Source organism: Cardiocondyla obscurior, linkage group LG01 (assembly GCF_019399895.1).
Source record: "Cardiocondyla obscurior isolate alpha-2009 linkage group LG01, Cobs3.1, whole genome shotgun sequence".
In the NCBI taxonomy this organism is placed as follows: domain Eukaryota; kingdom Metazoa; phylum Arthropoda; class Insecta; order Hymenoptera; family Formicidae; genus Cardiocondyla; species Cardiocondyla obscurior.
In genome coordinates this window covers 6,292,921-6,310,827 of record NC_091864.1, presented here as the reverse complement: position 1 = coordinate 6,310,827, position 17,907 = coordinate 6,292,921, and the positions used below count along the sequence as shown (strand labels likewise).

General features: G+C 48.3%; 1 protein-coding gene across 1 annotated transcript in view; it reads right to left on the bottom strand.

The window, feature by feature from the left end:
- LOC139105242 (T-box transcription factor TBX20) overlaps positions 1-15,551 on the bottom strand; it is a 46,502-nt gene extending 30,951 nt beyond the window's left edge. The window contains exons 1-2 of the mRNA XM_070661246.1: positions 14,605-15,551; positions 6,179-6,587 (exon numbers count right to left, since the gene is read on the bottom strand). Of these exons, the coding sequence (XP_070517347.1) occupies positions 6,179-6,587; positions 14,605-14,788 (593 nt within the window). The 5' untranslated portion in view covers positions 14,789-15,551. The remainder of the gene's footprint in view (positions 1-6,178; positions 6,588-14,604) is intronic.
- Between the last annotated feature and the right edge of the window lie 2,356 nt (positions 15,552-17,907).

Here is a 17,907-nt window from a genome sequence, read left to right as displayed (position 1 = left end):
GCGTACGAATAAGTGTCGACGTCGTCGACTCGGGAAGGAATAATCGTTTTCTGCACGCCTGAGTCATTCCACTCGTTCTGTGCTCAGCTTCGTGCTTCGAAAAAGTGAATCGGAAACGACAAGGTTAATGTAGCGGGTGGAGCGCGCGGAGCGTCCGACCTGAATTGCGCGGCGCGTCCGAAGTTACCAACCCGCTTCGCTTGCCAACTTTTTCAGCGACATTCAGCGGGTTACCCGACGACCGCCATTGTGAGAGCACGAGATCCGTACCTCGCCCGTCTTCTTCGTCGCGGCCGAGGTTCTCAACCAGTTTCGCGCGTAATTTTTGAGGGACTTGAGGAAGATTAAGTGCGCGGGGAACATTTCGCATCGCAGCCCGTCGCGTAAAAATCGTAAAAAATCGCCGCGATAATCCTTCGTCGTTATTTCGATCGTTCGTCTATCGAGTGATAGTGATTAGTGATCGCGATCATAAAAAAAAAGCAGAGCAGTGTAATACAGTGCCAAGTGATGCGAAGTGCTACAACACGTCAGGATAATCTAGAAACTGCCACGGAAGGAAGGAAGGAAGGAAGGAAGGATGGATGAACAGACGGACCTGCCCTACTTTACCCTAACTTAACCGAAAGCTACAAACGTAAGTAAACCGGCGACACGCCGTAATTTACTCAATTGTAATTATCAAGAAATTATTGTGACTTACACGATCCGTTCGCTTTAAAATACACCGTGAATTCCATTAACTTCAACATATATTAGACGACCACCTATAATTAGCTCGCGACGTCCGTCTAAATTCGTTCCTCCGCATTAATTTTTTTAGCCATCAATTACGTCACCGTTGTGTGGACTCGAGTATTAAGATCATAATAATAGCTATAATTAAAACGAGACCTTCGCTCGCCACATGGCCCGTCTTTGCCGTTCCTAGAGAGAAATTATCAAGGCTTTTAACCGATCTGAGTGCTTTCCACCGTCACTTTTCACGATCGCGATAACAGACGCCTTAATTTCACCTGCGGGGTAATTAATTTTTGATTCCAACGAACCGTTCGCTTCGGAGGTTCATCGGTCGAGTGTCGCCGTCCAACATTACGATGCGTTTCCTCGTCAAATTATGCAAGGAAGCAAACAAAACCCCTCGATGACCCGTGGCTAAAACGAGGCCGTAATCGCAGAAACACCTCGACCACCGAGCCACCCTCGAACCCCCCTTGAACCACTCGTATATCTTCCCCCGCTTTAAGCGAGGGGGAGAGAAACGAGACACGAGCAACACCGCCGTCTCTATCTCTCTTTCTCCCGGGAAAAGGGCTGTCGCGGCCCGAAGTTGATACAAATAGATTACGGAAGCGCGCTTGGATATTATACCAATCCGACCTGAGTCCGAGTCAAACTTAAAATGTGTTTACCGAGCTAACGACTCGGTGCGCCAGGTGGGACCGCGTCGGCTATTGTAATTATACCGCGGCTGTCGCACGTTTCACGTTCTGACGATCGTACCGTCGCCCGGCAAGAATACTTCTGCCTCGAAATAAAAAAAGGGAAAAACGTTCGTAAATTAACTGGCAACAAGATTTACTTTTAATTCTTTAATATATCGTGTTTTTTTTATAGTATTATTTGTAATAAATATTTAAACAGTCCGTATTTATTAATTAAACTTTGACGAGCCGTATCAAGCGCGCGTACGTTTTCTCGACTGCGCTTTGGTGCCCGCCGTTTTGACAAATTTGATGCCAGACGGCGGTCTCCATCTTTAATCTATCGCGAGATCTCCCGAGGATGTTATCTCCCGTATTCGTTACGTGCATTAGTGCGTTTAGTCCCGTCGGAGGCCTTCTAAGGCTGTTACCCTGCGTATTTATTATGTGCACTTCGTGTAACCGCGCGAAAACGGGGTCTAAAATGAAGAGATGTCTATCTATCGCCCTCCCTCTCCCTCTCTCTCTCTCTCTCCCGCCCTCTCTGTTCTGTCTCCGTCACCTCACGACTTCTCTATCTTTCATTTTCTCTCTCGTTTCTTCCTTCTCTCGACGTGCCGTTCTCTGTGCATGTTCTCCGCGGTGTAACGTGCACACGATCGTCCCAAGCCGGGTCGCGTGTGAGTGTATAATGTAGGTTGCTGGCACCTTGATGAAGGGTTCGCGTGACGAGTACCCTCTATCCGCCGGTATCCTGTCTCTCTCCTGACCTGCTCGTCCGCACCTCCTATTCCGTACGGTTCACAGTCCACGGTTACCCACTTAAACGTTGAAAAAAAAAAAAAAAAAAAAAAAAACTTAGAGTCCGCGACGACAACGCCAACGATAGCGTTCGCCTCGATAACGTAGCGGCCGTTTCACCTTCCGTCGCGTTTCTAGAAAAGAATAATTCAACCGATCGTCATCTATAAATTATAACGCGGTACGTTTGACCATTGTCCTTTTGTCGGCACTGAAAAAAAGAGGCTTTAATGCCCGAGGGAATAAACAACAATTTTTACGGTCCATCGATAATGTAATAAGTCTCGCTCGATTGTCTTTCGCTCTATTCGTCTTTTTTCTTCTTTTAAATTACAAATTGACGGTGGCGTAGCAGTTTCTTTAAATTTCAAAAAACATTTTCTTTTATTTCATTTTTTTTTTTTTTTTTCGGCAACCTTCTACAGTGTTTACTGTTTTCTCGAATTTGGACATGTGTCCTCCGTTCCTACAACAGCTGACCCGCACAAAAGTGCAAAGGAAGCGATAAATAAAGAAAAACGAAAAGCGAGAGGGATGATGTTCGAAATGTGCCGAGTGTAAACGTGGGAAAGACGAGGCCCCGGGACGAACCGAAGGAGTTTACGGTCTTGGCACCCTATGGGGCCGGACAATTCCACCTGATTGGTAGAATCCGAATTTGTATTGTCACTCGGCCGACTGACGCTCAGCTGGGATTTCGTGCCGAGTTGCTTGTGCTAACGACGCTATTCGTATATTGCTGCACCGTTCTTGATATATCGATCGTTGCCCAGTCGAGGACACGGAGAACAGCGACACGCCCTAGGATTACTCTGAATTTTTTAATGAACCTTTGGTAGCTCATTGTGCCCGGAGACCCTCAAAGTCATCTCCCGTATCGAATATTTAATGCTCAAGGATTTAATTCTATTCACTGGGAATAAAATAGCGGAAAATGTCGTTCAATGCTGCAATTTGTCTCTCCTCGCTGACCAGCTCCATCAAATTAAGGTGTCAACGAACCTTATTTACAGAGCAACAGTCGTAAAATAATTTTCTCTAGTTCGCGCACTCGTGCTCTTTGTAATTACACGGGGAGGGAGGGGAAAACGTTGTTAACCGTATCCTAAACTCGATATCGCTTTACCACTTTCCGACGATAACAGGGGCAGCGCGCGTTCTCCGCGACGACGTCTCAAGGTTGCACGGATTGTAAGCGGGTTATATTCTCAGGCGATCATCGCTCCTCCCTGCCCGAGGCTCTCTCGCGGCGTTTTGTAATTACCCGCCGTCCGTCTTATCCCGAAATCATCCCGTGCGTACGCGGCTTATCCAATTATCATCTGCTTTCCGCGCGCTTGGCGTAAACACACACGAGCTGCTATAATGTAACAGCCCGCCGATCGCGTTCCGAAGCTCAGCCCGCCTGGAAGGTGGCCCCTCGTCCCCGACACCTTACGCTCGACGATAATTACCCGGCTCCCCGAGAGCCGCTAAGTATTTCGTAATTAGAGGCCTGCCGGCTTATCCGAAATCGCACTCTCGATTACAAGCTCACGCGGCTTATCGATTATCATCTCTACCTCCCGCATGGCGCCGCGCTCGAGCTCGCCTGCTCTTACCTTCTCCCACCGCCATCCGATTTCGCTGTTTCCCGTATCTTTTTTTTTTTTTTTTTTTTTTTTATTATTATCGCGAACGTCGAGGTTTACGTAGCGAGAAGCACTTCTCACCAGTCAGTCGCGAATCAGAGGATGATTTAAGAGAGCCAGTCGTTGCGATCCCGTAAATCTGGGAATCCGGCCGTCCACCGCCAACTCGCGCCGTGTACTTTTGATCGTCGTCCCAGCGATCCGAGATCTCGCGGTGACCAAGTCTAACGAGCCGGCACGTGATTTATCTAACACGTCGCTTTCTCCTTTCGATAACGTAATACTGTCGCGCCGCGTGTCGCACATTGTTGCGCACGAGGAGGAATCGTAGGCGCTAATATCGGGGAATAATCGCGAAGCTTATCCGGAATACATCTAACGTGCGAGCGCGTGCTGGACAAACGTAACGCACGGCGTTTGTATATGCGCCCGACACGTCAAGGCTGCGCTTCGGTAACAGCTACATTTCCACCACAAACAACCCGCAGGACGGCGTACGCCGCGGGGCGTACGTAGGAGAAGCAAGAAAGTACACATTCGTAAAAAGAATTAACTCGTATAATACCTTTAAAGCGCAATGGTGGGATTTATCAAAGCGGCAATCTAAAACTGGTCGCTCGAGGCTGCGAGAGGTTTTCAGACGCCTGATCCGGTGATTTGTTGCTCGACGAGCGATTTAAATAAACGCGAAACGAGAAAAATAGATCGGGCGGACCTTATCAGCGAGGGCTTCTTTTTCAGCTTTTTCAAATGCGCGGAGTCATACTTGGCGACCGTAAAAATGCCGCAGATAGATTCCGCGTAACTATCCTTGATCGGAAGACACCTGTTTGCGCAATTCTCGAAGCGCGCCTCGTAATTGCGGATAGTGCCGCTTAACCACAATCACACTCATAGTTGCAGCCGCGTATAAAGCTTATCGGATTATCGTCTACTTTCTGCACCGCATAAATATACCACATGGTACGTGTCGCGTTGCAAACCTTGCGCTATGCGAAGCAAAGCGGTAGCCGCGTAAAATAAAACGGTCTCCAGCGGAGCGAATGATTAATACACGTTTAATTGTAATTAAAATGCGTGGTCTAAGTGAATTAAACGGAACGCTCCCGCAAAAAAAAAAAAAAAATGTTAAGTTCTGGGAAGGCTTTCTGCGATAGACGGCGGAAATTTTATCGGCGACCACCGTAAATCCAGGTGGTTTTAGAAATAAGGACGGCACATTAATTTTCATTATCGAGGAAGAATATTGGAATCGAATATCGCTGGAATAGATTATCGGGAATAGTATTACGAGTCACAATTGAAAGAATATTAAATATTTAATTTTTACAGATTTCTCGTTATCGATTTAATATATACAATATCTAAAAAGTGTGCGTATTTAAATTTCCAAATCAACAGATGACACTTTTACATATATTTGACACGTTCTCTTTCTCGTGACTAAAAACAATATTTATTATTAATAATAATAGTCAAAGATTGCATTTCTGGCACTTGAACGCTGGCGAGTAAAAGACGCCGTACGGTGAGCGGCGGTATTTCGCAATTAGTCTGGTAGCTTATCGCGATTGCAGCATCTCCGGAGTGTTTCTGAAGAACGGAGTTCCCGGAGTACCGAGGGTCCTCCGATCGCGATCGCGAACTTCGGGCGATAATGCGACGCATCGATCATCGCGGTAGCGCCTCGAGGTTGCGCGCACACGCACACACCGCCGCAACACACAGCCGATGGTTAGCTCTCTTTCTCTCTCTCAACTAACCCCGTGCGCACGAATATCTCATAATTCCGACGTGGTCACGCATCTCGGCCGCAGCTGCGGCTTTACCGGTTCGAAACTTTATTAGCATACCTATAAAAATGCGCGCGTCCGCGCGTAAACGGGCGCGATAAATTACGTCTGAAACTCCCTTAAATATCTCATAAAACGTCAGTCAATGAAATCCATTAGTTCGGGTACGCTGACGTACTTGGTCGCTGCCCGCGCTACCGACTCTCGGCGTCACGAGGATTTTTTTCTTTTTTTCTCCGCTATTTGCTCGCGAATTAAAGGCGCGCGTCGCGGTCTTTAAATACGGACGATTAACGAGCGCGCGAATATGAGTTGCGTTACGATATCGTAAAGATAATTGCCGATGGGCGGCGAAGTTGAAAGAGCAAGACCTCTCGGCGGACCCTTCCGTTCCGTCCGCGTTAAAAATGCATTTTTTTTTTTTTTTTTTTAATCCGTGGTCTCCGACACTGGTCTTAATACCGAGTTCCTCGAAACGACATTGATACCTTCCCCCGATATTCTCGCACTTCTCGCTATCGACACTTACCGGCCGGTCTTCGTGATGATCATCTCCGTGCCGAGGTCGTTGAACTTGTCCCAGAGCTCCTTGGTCTCGAGCTGGCACTCAACGTCACGCAGCTCGTCGGAATTGCAGCAGGTCCTTAAACCGCTTCTTTGCTTCTTCTCGCTTGTGTTGCAAGCGCCGTCCGCGTTAGATTTTCGCGAGGGCGTGCGAACCCCCGTGAGATCGTCCGGCAGCACCCCGTCGACCGGGCCGTCGTCGACGCTGCTGCACTCCTCGACGTCGACGTCCACCTCTTCGTCCTCCTCGTTCGCGGATTTCTCGGTGCTCTCGCTCTCGCCCTCGCAATTCTCAGCCTCCTCGTCACCCAGGAGGGCCTCCTCCGTCACCACCGTCGCCGTCGCGACAATGTTTACCGGCGACGGTTGAACACCTGCGAATAAATAAAAGAAAAAAAAAATCAATTTCAATTTCCATCGAAATTATAACATTAATAAGTTGATCGAGTTTCTCGTTTGGCGAAACGGCTCCGGTGGAAGATTACGGCCGTGTCGATACCGAGTTGAGATTTATCGCAGAATAACAGCGTCAACGGCCGTCGCGTGAGATGTAGAAAGGAGATTCTCGGAGCGGGCGCACGATTATCGCAAACCGCGTCGATTTAAATGAGCGAGATGAGCCCGGACGATATCGGAGGGGTCCGCCGCCTGTTTAATTAATCGGCCGGGGCCCCGCATCTGCCACAAGGTGGTGGCCGGCGCCTAATTAAACCGTCAGATTTTCAAGAAAGCCGATCCGCTGCCGTGCCGGTGTGTACACAATGTTAATTGCGCCGGGTCCGCGATATCGATCTGTTAATTTGTACGATTCCGCGCGAACAATGCGTCTTCCGGGCGCGCGTTTATCTCAAATTGGATCCACCGGCCCGGCGTTGTTCGCGAGTGCGTTCACGCACGTGCGGCGCTACGCCGAGAAATTTATCGACGCGGTTGTCGTCGACGAGAAACCGGCCGCGCGGATCCGCCACGACCGTCTCCTTCCGCGCTAAACCACTTCTGTTCGCACGGAAAACACTATTACGGTTCGCCTTCTTGTTCTTATTTCCATTTAGCCGCCGCGTCTGCCACCAGATAAGGCTGTCCGATATAGGAAATTTATTTGCTTAATGTGAAAATCGCGTATCGGAGGGCTGAGGAGGACCCAACAGCTGTATTTAACTGTATTTAATACGGGACGCGCGAACTCGGGGCTCACTTGCCTATCATCAAGATAGCATTCAATGTTAACGCGAGGCAAGGCGCGGTGTATATTTGTAAAATATTTTCGAAAGGAGGCAGGGAGAATAATTATCCACGATACGGGCATACCCATCATATTTATCGTTTACGAAGATGGTTCTTTGATAAAAATGGGGAATGCCCGAGTCCCTTTCATTTCCGGAGAGGACTTGGCCCGGTAACGGCTTAATGAGCTACCAACTTGTGCTTTTCTCTGTTTCGCGAGACGCGAGAGGCGATTATTTTCACCGTTTCGCACGTCGCAGTGTGCGACGTTCTTAGCTATTTGCGTTCCGTTTAGGTAAAACAAGCCGCCTTTTTTACGAGGTCTCGCTGCCGACTACCGGATTCCTTGATCGCCTCGAGGCAATTATTTTCTGGCTTCTTGAAATTCGTAGAAAGCTGTATTATTTTTGACGTAGAACTTTATGTCATTTTAATTCTGAAATATGAGCATCGTTTGGATTTCTACACGAATAAAATGTGTGAATTTCGCGAAAGCTGAGAGAGCGAGTCGGCAGCGCTAGGAGAAGAAGTGCGCCTTGAGCGCGCCCCATAGTTACGCGCATCGCGTGCTGCTCGCGCGTTGCGTGCGTGCACATGCGTGTGTGCACGCAGATGTGCACGCACTCACGCGTTTACGCACACACGCACCCGGCTAATAATAATGCTCGCTGCGGAGGCCACGTCTGTAGTTCGCGTCGCGGCACGCGTGTCACGTCGCTCGCAAGTTACGTGCAAAGATGTGAGCGAGAACGAAACATAGAGACACATATGCACGCATCTACACCTTTGTTTTTTTTTATTCTTTTTTTTTTCTGCGGGGTTTCGAAATCGCGTGGTCTCCTCATTAAGCCATCGCGTTGCCGAGAACCGCCTTGGTTCCAGAGAAGTTTTCGCGCGCGAGAACAGCCGGTGGACGCGCGTCCGATAGGGGAAAAAAAGAGCCCGGTGTGTTAAAATTAACACCTCGACACGCGCGACTCTCGCGTGAGCCGCGAATGCATTCGCCGTCGTCGACCTTCCGCGACGTCACGCACGGTAAAATTGCCCGGACGTACATCTTGCCCCCCGTGCGTTGCTCGTTAATTTGCGAACAATCGGTTTTACAGCTGAAAATCCACCTATTCCAACAACGACACGGTTTTCAGTTCCGCCTTTCCGAGAAACAGATACGCGCGCCGATGAACAGGCCGATAGGGAAAATAAAAAGTACCGCGTGAAATAACAGCGGCACCATCATAATAATTAATACAGAAATTTCTTGAGAAAAATTGCACCGCGAGATACATGTATACGATATACGAAAGAATAATTAAAAAAATATTCCTACGAACGGACATGAATTTTAAACAGCAAAATGCAAACCCGGGGTCCACCATTCATGTTATTCGTAAATTATACGAGCAGCTCGAATTGTTTCGGACCTAAAGAGGCGCCATATATATACAGCTTCACAATTGTTACAAATGACCTACTTCGCTTTCCATGGGGCACGTTCGTTTCTTCGGCGTTAAGAAAAAAAAAAAAGAAAATATAGTTTGGGCAAGTCGTTTGGAACCGCTTTGGATTTGGAAGCAGCACGAGGCGCGCAGCGTGTGTCGGATGAAAAACGGGCCACGGGTCCATCCCGATGGATGACTTAAAGTGTGCCTGGATCTCGCAACGGGCACACGCGCACATAAAGCGACACCACGGGGCAGGCCGAACGCTCCACCGGAAGCTTTGCAAATATACAGAAGGAGTTGCACAGAGAGTGAAAAAGAGAGAGCGAAGGGGGACGGTGGGAGGGCGGATAGCACAATGTGTGCGTGCGCGGGCGCGCGCGAGGTGGTCTCGTGCTCCATGTGATCTTTTAAGACCAGAAGAAATATGACCGAGCTACTGACGTAAGTTTCCTTTTGCCCGGGCCGACGAACGACCACCCAGAATCCTGTCACCACCATAGTCCCGCTCCGAAGGACTCGGCTCCGTGAGGATCGCTCCGGCGAACGATATCGCCCGTTCACCGGAATCGCTGCTCGCGTCGAACACCCCCGTCGCGGCGCGGACCCCGGCCTTCGCGCGGAAGGAGTGACTTTGAAAAGGGTACACGTTCATTCAGAATGAAATAACCTCCGTGAAACTTAATACAGGTGGACCGAATACGTCTGCCTCAGACAACTCGCTCTAATTTCGGTGGCTCTCAATGACGCGATTCGATTAACCATCCTCCGTCTATTTATACATCCGCGGCTGGAACTGCGACCCGGCTGCCGCGATTATTTGCGGATTATCGCCGCTCGAGGAGAAAACGGTTTTCAAATTACATAGCACGGTAACGTGTGATATTCCGATTACGCTACGGAAAATTGTGATAATTATAGCTCGAATAGCCGCGGCTGACGTATTATCTCGTGCGCTCGCGCTCCGATATGATCCAAGTGGCCAAGTGTGATGGCTCTTAATTAGGGTACTTTGAAAGAAATAATCGACGGAAACGGCGCAAAAAAATACCGGCGCGCGCGTGCAAAACGCCGGCATTACCTGGTTTCGCAACGAACCGTCAACACGACGCCATTACTCGCCGACGGATTAAAAAGAGTTGCGCGCTTTGAGAAAAATAAATTGCATTTTATTTAGATCGTGAGACACGCCGCCGGTGGATCACGCAAACGCGGCTTCGTCTCACGACTAATTACGTCGCTGTAATCCGGCCGGAGATGGAGTTTAGGATCGAGTATACGCCGCGTTCCTCTGTCGGGATTTCATTAGTTTTAAGAGATTTCGCATGACAATTAAATTACACGCGGAACTATTTTGGAGGGAGGGGCAAGTTATTTTCACGCCCGTGTTATTTCCACGTCAAGTTCACTCGATTTTCCGCTAAACCAGAGTGTGTCGCACATACGTCATGTAACATCAATTATGTAATAACGAGACAACGACTGCGGTAAAGAATTCATAAAGATGAAAAATCACGTTTCATTAGCTTCTTCATTTTCTGGTTTATTCGTATAATTTCTGTGCGGTCGAGCTTCGTTTGCATTATGTCGAACTTCTCGCGGTGCCTCATTATCTCGCGTTTGAGAACTCTGTTATGTAAAACACTTAGTTACCTGCGTACGCAAACGAGCGCGGGGCAATCTTATCAGAGACTCGCGCGAATTTACGTAATTCCTTAATCCGAATACCCTTCACTCGAGCCCCGGCGTCGTGCTTACAGGGCGGGAGAGGGTTTAAACCGGTTTGTAACGGATCCGCTAATTTCGCGCATGCGAGAGTCTTCTTCGCGGTGCGAGAAGGACGAGCGAGTCCGATTTCGCTAGCTGGGAAATTAGACGAGGAAGCACGCGGGGATATGTACCCACACCCCGTCGTATAACGTGAACCGGTTTCTGATCTTCGCGCGCACGTAGGAAGCGCGCGTCTCGAAAATAACGAAAAAGGACACGGATCCTCGACCCGCGCGAGAAGAGAGAACGGGAAAGGATTAAAGAGGAAAAAAAAGGAGAGAGAAAAAAAAAAGAGAAAAACGATAAGAAGGAAGGAAAAGGCAAGGAGCTCGCTCGGACTCGGCTCGCCTCGTAATCGATTTAAATCTGGGTTAAGCCGACGATCGTTACTCGCGCGTGGCGACCGCGACTTTTCTTGCGTTACTCTCGCGAGCGCAAAATAATGGATTTGTCGGAGACAACGGTTACGATTCTCGCGCGCTGCGCCGATATCGCGGATCCCATGAATCTGTAATTGCGCGGCTGGTATTTAATGCCCGCCTACCGCCCCGGACGGAGCGAGGGCCTCGCGAGGCGTAGGCGACGATTAAGAATCCTTCGGATCGCCGGCGGCGCGCGTAATGGCGTCGTTAAGTGCGCTAATGTGATTACTGGCTGAAAGGCGGCGGACGAGGCTCCGCTGTAGCGACAAAAACACGCCGGTGCGATTAACGTTCGAGCGAGCGGTACAAAAATTCAGGTTGCGTGGAAAAACGCAAAGAACCCGCGCGCGCGTTTCCTTTCTTTTTTTTTTCCTCCCCTCTTACTCTTCTGCATCTCGTCTCTTCTTATCATCACTTCTTTTCGACTTCTTTAAATTCGTGCTACCTGCAGATAGCGCGAGATTATCAACCGGAAAAAGCGCCATTATGGCTGCAACGAGAGAGAGAGAGAGAGAGAGAGAGAAGTGCGCATTTTATATTATCTTAAATTATCCTAAGCTCGATATCGCGCCGTGCATGCCGCGAGCTTATTTCTCGCGCGAATTGGGACTGGCGCGTATTGCATTTGCGTGAGTCTTTGTCGGAGATAAAAAAAAAAAGAAATGAACAAGGCGAGTTGTAAACATTTTTCAGAAACGCTGAAAAGAAAATGAAGTGATAACGCGCATCAACGCGCGCGATCTCCATTTGAACACGTTAACACGATTCTTATCTCGTAATTTCATAATTACGCCATGTGCATCGATCGTTATACACATCGGGGGCTTGAACATGAGGGAATACACACGCGACAATAATTTCGCAATGTTGATAGCTACGCAAAGCGGCGATAGTCCGGGCAATAGCGGATGACAAATGCAACGCCTAGTCGCGTTACTTGATTTTTACGTTTCGCGGTGTATGCGAGCCTTCGTATGCGTGCCTTCCGATCGGCGGCCGATTGTCTTCCACGCGTTTTGCAACAGGTAGAAATCTTTTACAATCCGCGATGTCTTTTGCCTTTCTATTCCGTTCCTCGGCCATTCCTCGACGATAACTAATTCTAGGTTCTAGCGCGCACAACATTTCCTGGCTCTGACGAATCCCCGCGTCCAATTTGCATTTGGTTTCTTTCGTCACCGAAAAATACTATAAATCTGCGAAGACGACTCGAGAATCCCGTCTTACTAGATCACCATCTGCTTAACGCGTCTAGCGGACGCTCGTTAATTCTGGTGCGAACAGGTAAAATTTACGCGCAATTTGTTGGCAGCGATTCGCCGGCAACAACCGCGGCCCGGCGTTCCCGTTGCATGAGTGCGACCGCTATTTCGGACGTTAATTATCGCTTGGCCTGCCAAACGACGAATTTTTTTTATTTTTTCCTTTCTTCCGGCGCACTCACTCGATGAATCGCGTATTCCTAATTAACGGGACAGCGTGCGATCAGCATTTCTAGACCAAAGTAGCGGAAAATCGAAACGAGACTGCTGCCTATCTGACTCCGCTATTGCGGTTTTAATTGGTCCGTACTTAAAATTTGAAGTTGTTGCGAAAAGTAATTATTCTCAATTATCATCCGAATGGCTCGGCAAATCTGCGGAGAAATAAACTTCGCAGTTTCGTAAAGATTGGAATATACACACTCCCAAGAATATTTTATTTATTGATAAAAATTTGATCGAGTAATTTATAATAAAGTTTTGCCATATACCTAGCGTGGATAATTGTAGGCCGATAGCGTTTGCGAAAATATTTGCGGACACATTATCGGAGATCACTGTGATTACGAACGCAAATATGCCTCGGCGTTTCGCCAACGGTTAGGCTAATAGCTAAAATGTTGAAGTTAACAGATGTGAAAATGTGTAATAGCCCGTTCGCTCAAACGAATCACAGGCCGTCGGATAGAAAAGCGCGCGGTAATGCAGACAGACCAGGAGGCACGCTGCACACTCTAACACTAACAAGCTCTAAATAAGCTCGTTAAATCGTAAACTCAGTTACCCTTAAGATGGACTCGTAATTTAACCTCCGCTAACCCGAAAAGACTTTTATTGCTGCACTAATAACCGCGAGATGGTTTGATTTGTTAAATCAAATTCTCTGCGACGACACATGACGAAGTACGTGTCGTTTCTCAAAATACCAAACGTGCAAACAATTACTAGAACCGGTATATTAAGAATAACAACGATTTTCAATAGACCTCATAAAAACGACAAAGCCGATAAAACAAAAAGGAGAAAAAAAAGCAAAAAAAAAAAAAATGATCGTATAATTGAGTTCCGGAATATCTTTCGGTATTATGTCGTACAAATAACGGAACACAATATGTTTCAAAGTGCAATAAATTGTTTCGAAGTTTGGTTTTTCTTTTATCTTTTCCTTTTTTTTTTTTTTTTTGTTCTTTTATCTTTCTCGCTGTCGTCACATTTTTCCCATAGAAAATTATACAATTTTTCCCAAAGGATTCGTAAATCTTCTACAAAACTGACTGTGACCGGCGTACCTGTGTATTGACAAGTGTGAAAGGAAAACGCTGACTCATTGCGAAAGACTATGCAACCAGAACGTGAATAAAGATAAAGTAACTTTGTCGAATACGTTTTCGTCCCCCCGATCTGTACGAAATTAGGAGCCGTCTTCGCGACGGACGATATTACGACACCGCGGAGGTACGACGATTAAATTGTTTTACGACGATGTTGCAAAGTGCGTTCCACCGTTTACGATCATCGCTGCCGGCAGCAACGCGCGAAACGAGCCGCGTTCGCGTTTATCACTTCTACGTCTGACATTTCCATCGGCTTCGTTTCTTCCTCGCGTCCGCGTTCCGTCTGCGACAGTTTATTTCTCACACTTTCCATTGTCACGCCGTGTCTCGGAAATGTCAAACGTATAAATATCACGCAAAAATAGCTCGGCGCGAACGAAAGAAAACACATTCTCGATGGTAACGCTTCGTCTTAAATCAAAAATTCCATTTACGGGGAGAAAAAAAAAAAAAAAGTGAGCTAATAAGTAGTAACTCAATTTTTGTTAAGAATTACGATTTAATCGTTAAAGACTTCCTGTTTGTTAACATTCTTATCTTATCGTTGGTTAGAATTTCATCGAGCTTCACACTATGTCAACAACAGATTTGTAGAATTTAACGTTATCCAGATAATTATTATCTGGATAAGTAATGAAATGATCGTAATCAAGCACCTGCAAAAAAATGCCTTTCCTATTACCATGAGATTAAAATACGAAAATAGCTTGTTTATAAATTTACAAAATCTCACTTGCTAGGTTTAACTGAAATAAGATTAACATATGTACACAACTTCATGTTTCCATAATTCATTAAACGATATAGAGTTCGTAAAGATTGTGAAAAATGCCATTTATCTTTCCGTGACAGAAAAGTACGTCTATTTTGATAACAAAAAGGGGTGTTCTTTAAAGAGATAACTAGTAGTTTTTACGTTTATTAAAAAGAAGGTACTAACGATTATCCAGCGTCGATTCAGCAACGAATCCTTTGCCGGGTGGACATTCTAGGCTGGTATTAGCGGTGGCAGCAGCGTTACCGATGCCCTGCAGGTGGTAATGCCCGAAGGACGGACCCCTGGGCGCCATGATGGCCGCGATGCTGAAGTCCGTCGCTTTTCCCCTCTCCCCCTTCGTAGGCATCCCTCCTCGAGCGCACGACAACACTTATTCGTACGCGTTCAGTCCGATCTTCCTGCTCCGATCGATCCGCGCTTTCCCTCTTTCCCCCGATGATTCGTCTCACCCGTCGCGGAGTCGACGAGTTTTCTCTTCTCTTAAAGGAAAGTCCAGGGAAACATCACCCTCACTTGCGGCAAGGCATATTAGGTCTCTCGCGACCTCCCCTCGTACTTTTTCCGTCTCCTCCTCGTCCTCTGTCACCAGGCGTTCCTTCGTATCGACATGGTGGCTCGCGGTAACCAAGAGAGGTCCCTCCCCTCGAGGCAATCGCGAGCGCAGATCCGTTATCGCGGTGGACCTCCCGGAGGTTCGCGAATTTGCTCACTATCCACCGCGAATTCTCTTTTGCGTCTCGTCACGGCTGATCGTCGCTGTCGATTATTGTATCTGGACTTTACGAGGAACGCACGGCGCACAACGCGTCTGCGCTGCTCGACTTCCCGGACTCCACTGGCCTGACGTTCCTCCTCCCACGCGCACCGACTAGCCCCACCAGACCAGGATACCCTGAAGAACCGGTGGTTTCGCGCAGCGTGGTGCAACGGACGGCAAACCGGAGACTTTGCGCGCGCAGTATCGACCAGTTCTCTGGGCGGGACTTGGTCGCTTGACAAGCAACGCTTAACCATTCGGGCTTCTCTTTCTCCTTGCTCCCGTCGAACCGTCGAGCGAACTCCTGGGTCATGTGACCACGGCGAAGGCGGTACGCGAGGGACAGGCGCTTCTCCTCACTCGCCACACCCTGTAAACCAGAAGCAACATCAGCAACTTCCACACTGACCTCCCCACCAGCAACGACAGCGACGTGGGTACGTCGGAGTGGCGTGGTAGCGACACGGTGGCCGCGCAACGACGAAAGAGAGATCGATCGACCTCTCGCGCTGGATGGCCGGCGTTCATACGTATCTACGTATGTACCTTCGCCGCACTCACATTGGCGTCGAACGAGGCTGCTAGGCACCAAGAATCGCATGGTCCGCTGTCCGTTGATCAACGCGAGCCATTTAAACAACGCCGCGCGCGCTTCATAGATACCTTTTAATTATGCGAATTACCTCGCCGGGCTAAGATAAATTTTGAGATAACGTAGTACACGATTATTGCGCAACACGAGCCGCATATGTTAACGAATGATCCAACGTTAATCTGCCGATAACCATTGATTCCCGCGGGATACGAGACGAGTACAAAGAGGCATAGGATTTCGAAGAAAATAGTCTTGTACGTCTCCGACGGAAGTTCTTATTATCGACATCATCGATGTTTCGCTATATCAGACGATTGATATTCCCGTCTCCAATGTTTCGCGGTGAATTTTTACTCGAGTCACGTATCGCGGATATTCGCCGTAAAACGCGATCGAGTTCCGCGAGCATTATCGTCAGAAGCGAGACGAGATAGGGTTGGCGGCGGAGAGACGGGAAGTTAGACGGGCGTTACGGCGAACGGTAATAAAACCGTCGAAGACGCGATGGGGACCGTTAAAGGCCCCGCGCCTTGTGTCTGCGGTGCATTTCGATCGATCAAACGCCGCAAAGTGGGCCTCGACGAGACAATTTCGACGGCCGTCCGGTCGGCGGGTTACGTAGCTCGGCGAGAGGAGCAGGGAAAGCGGAGAGAGAGGAAGATTTACGGCGTGTGTTTAGGCACTTAGGCCGCTTTACCTCTAGTCCCTTTATTATACTAATTTCTCGGGCATGTCAAAATACCTATCGCGTATACACCCAGCCTTCCGAATTCTATTCGACACGCTGGGTGCCCCCGTAGTCGAGCATATAAAAGGCCCCCCCTAAAAGCATAAAATATGAAGCCCGGGCAGTGTCTCTCTTTCTTCATCCCGGCTCATCTTTCGGATCTCAGGTAGCCGCATAGAGGGAAGCCCAACGCTCGCGCGCGCAAGTCGTCAAGTCGTCTCTCTCTCGTAAACCGTAGGAACGAGAGCTAGTTCTCCGGAACAATTCCCCTCTCCGTCCCGCTTCTTCTTTACGCAGTCACCATCGTGTTTTTTGAAGCCGGTTGTCGGAACGTGTCACCGTCGTCTTTCACAGTCGTCAGCCGTGGCGAAGTCAGTCATTATTTAACGGACTACTGTATCCACTTAACTATGCACTCAAAAGTCATGTGGATTTACTCGAAACGCGCTGTTAATCGGATATTACATCTGCAGTTATAACATGAATTCAGAAAGATCCTTTCGTGTAATATTGACACGAGTACCGTCAGGCGTGAATATCAAATGCAAACATAACGTATCATCTCTTTAATTCGAATAATTTATTTATCTTTATCTCGAACATTGAAATAAAAATTAATGTTATCGGAATAAATTACATCGGTGCTATTAATACGTAATACGCCGATGAAATACCGATTTAAAGCAACGCAAAATTTATTTTACATTAATCTTGAAACGGCGATTATTTGCGATATGCAGCGTAGATAATATTTTCTTCCTTTTTTTATTTTTTATTTTTTTTTATTTTTATTTATCTCAGTCGGCTTTTCTAAAATTTTCTTTCCGCGGACAAACAATTTCCTTGGTGGCGAGTCGTTCGCTTCTACGCCGGTTGTTGCTCGCGGCAACCGGCTGGGACGGCGGCAACAGCAGCAGCTCGGATGCAAATTGCATCTCGACGGTTCGCGGGTGGGAAAAATAAACGAGAAATAAAAGCGAGCGTGTCGGCGGACGGGAGAGGAGGCGAGCGAAAGCCACCAGAGCGAGCCTGCTCGATGACGAGGCCAGGGGATGCGAGAGGGGAAGGTGTATCATGGTGGAATGGCGTCAAGGGCGGGAAGGGAGGAGAGGGCAGACGAACGCGTCGGCCGAAGGTGGACGCGGTGGGCCGGTAGGGCCACGACAGGGCGCGAGTCGCGTGGAGGAAGGGACCGTGGGGTGCGCGGGGATCATTCATCATCCGAGGAGAAGAGAGGCCTGCGCGGACACACCACCGTATCATAGCACACGACCGATGGTGGTGGCAGGCTGCGCCGTTGGAAGAGGTGGCAGGCCACCCACGCGGAACGATCGGGTTCGGTGGCGATCCTGAAGCTGAGCGCGCCAGCGAGACTGATCCTATCGC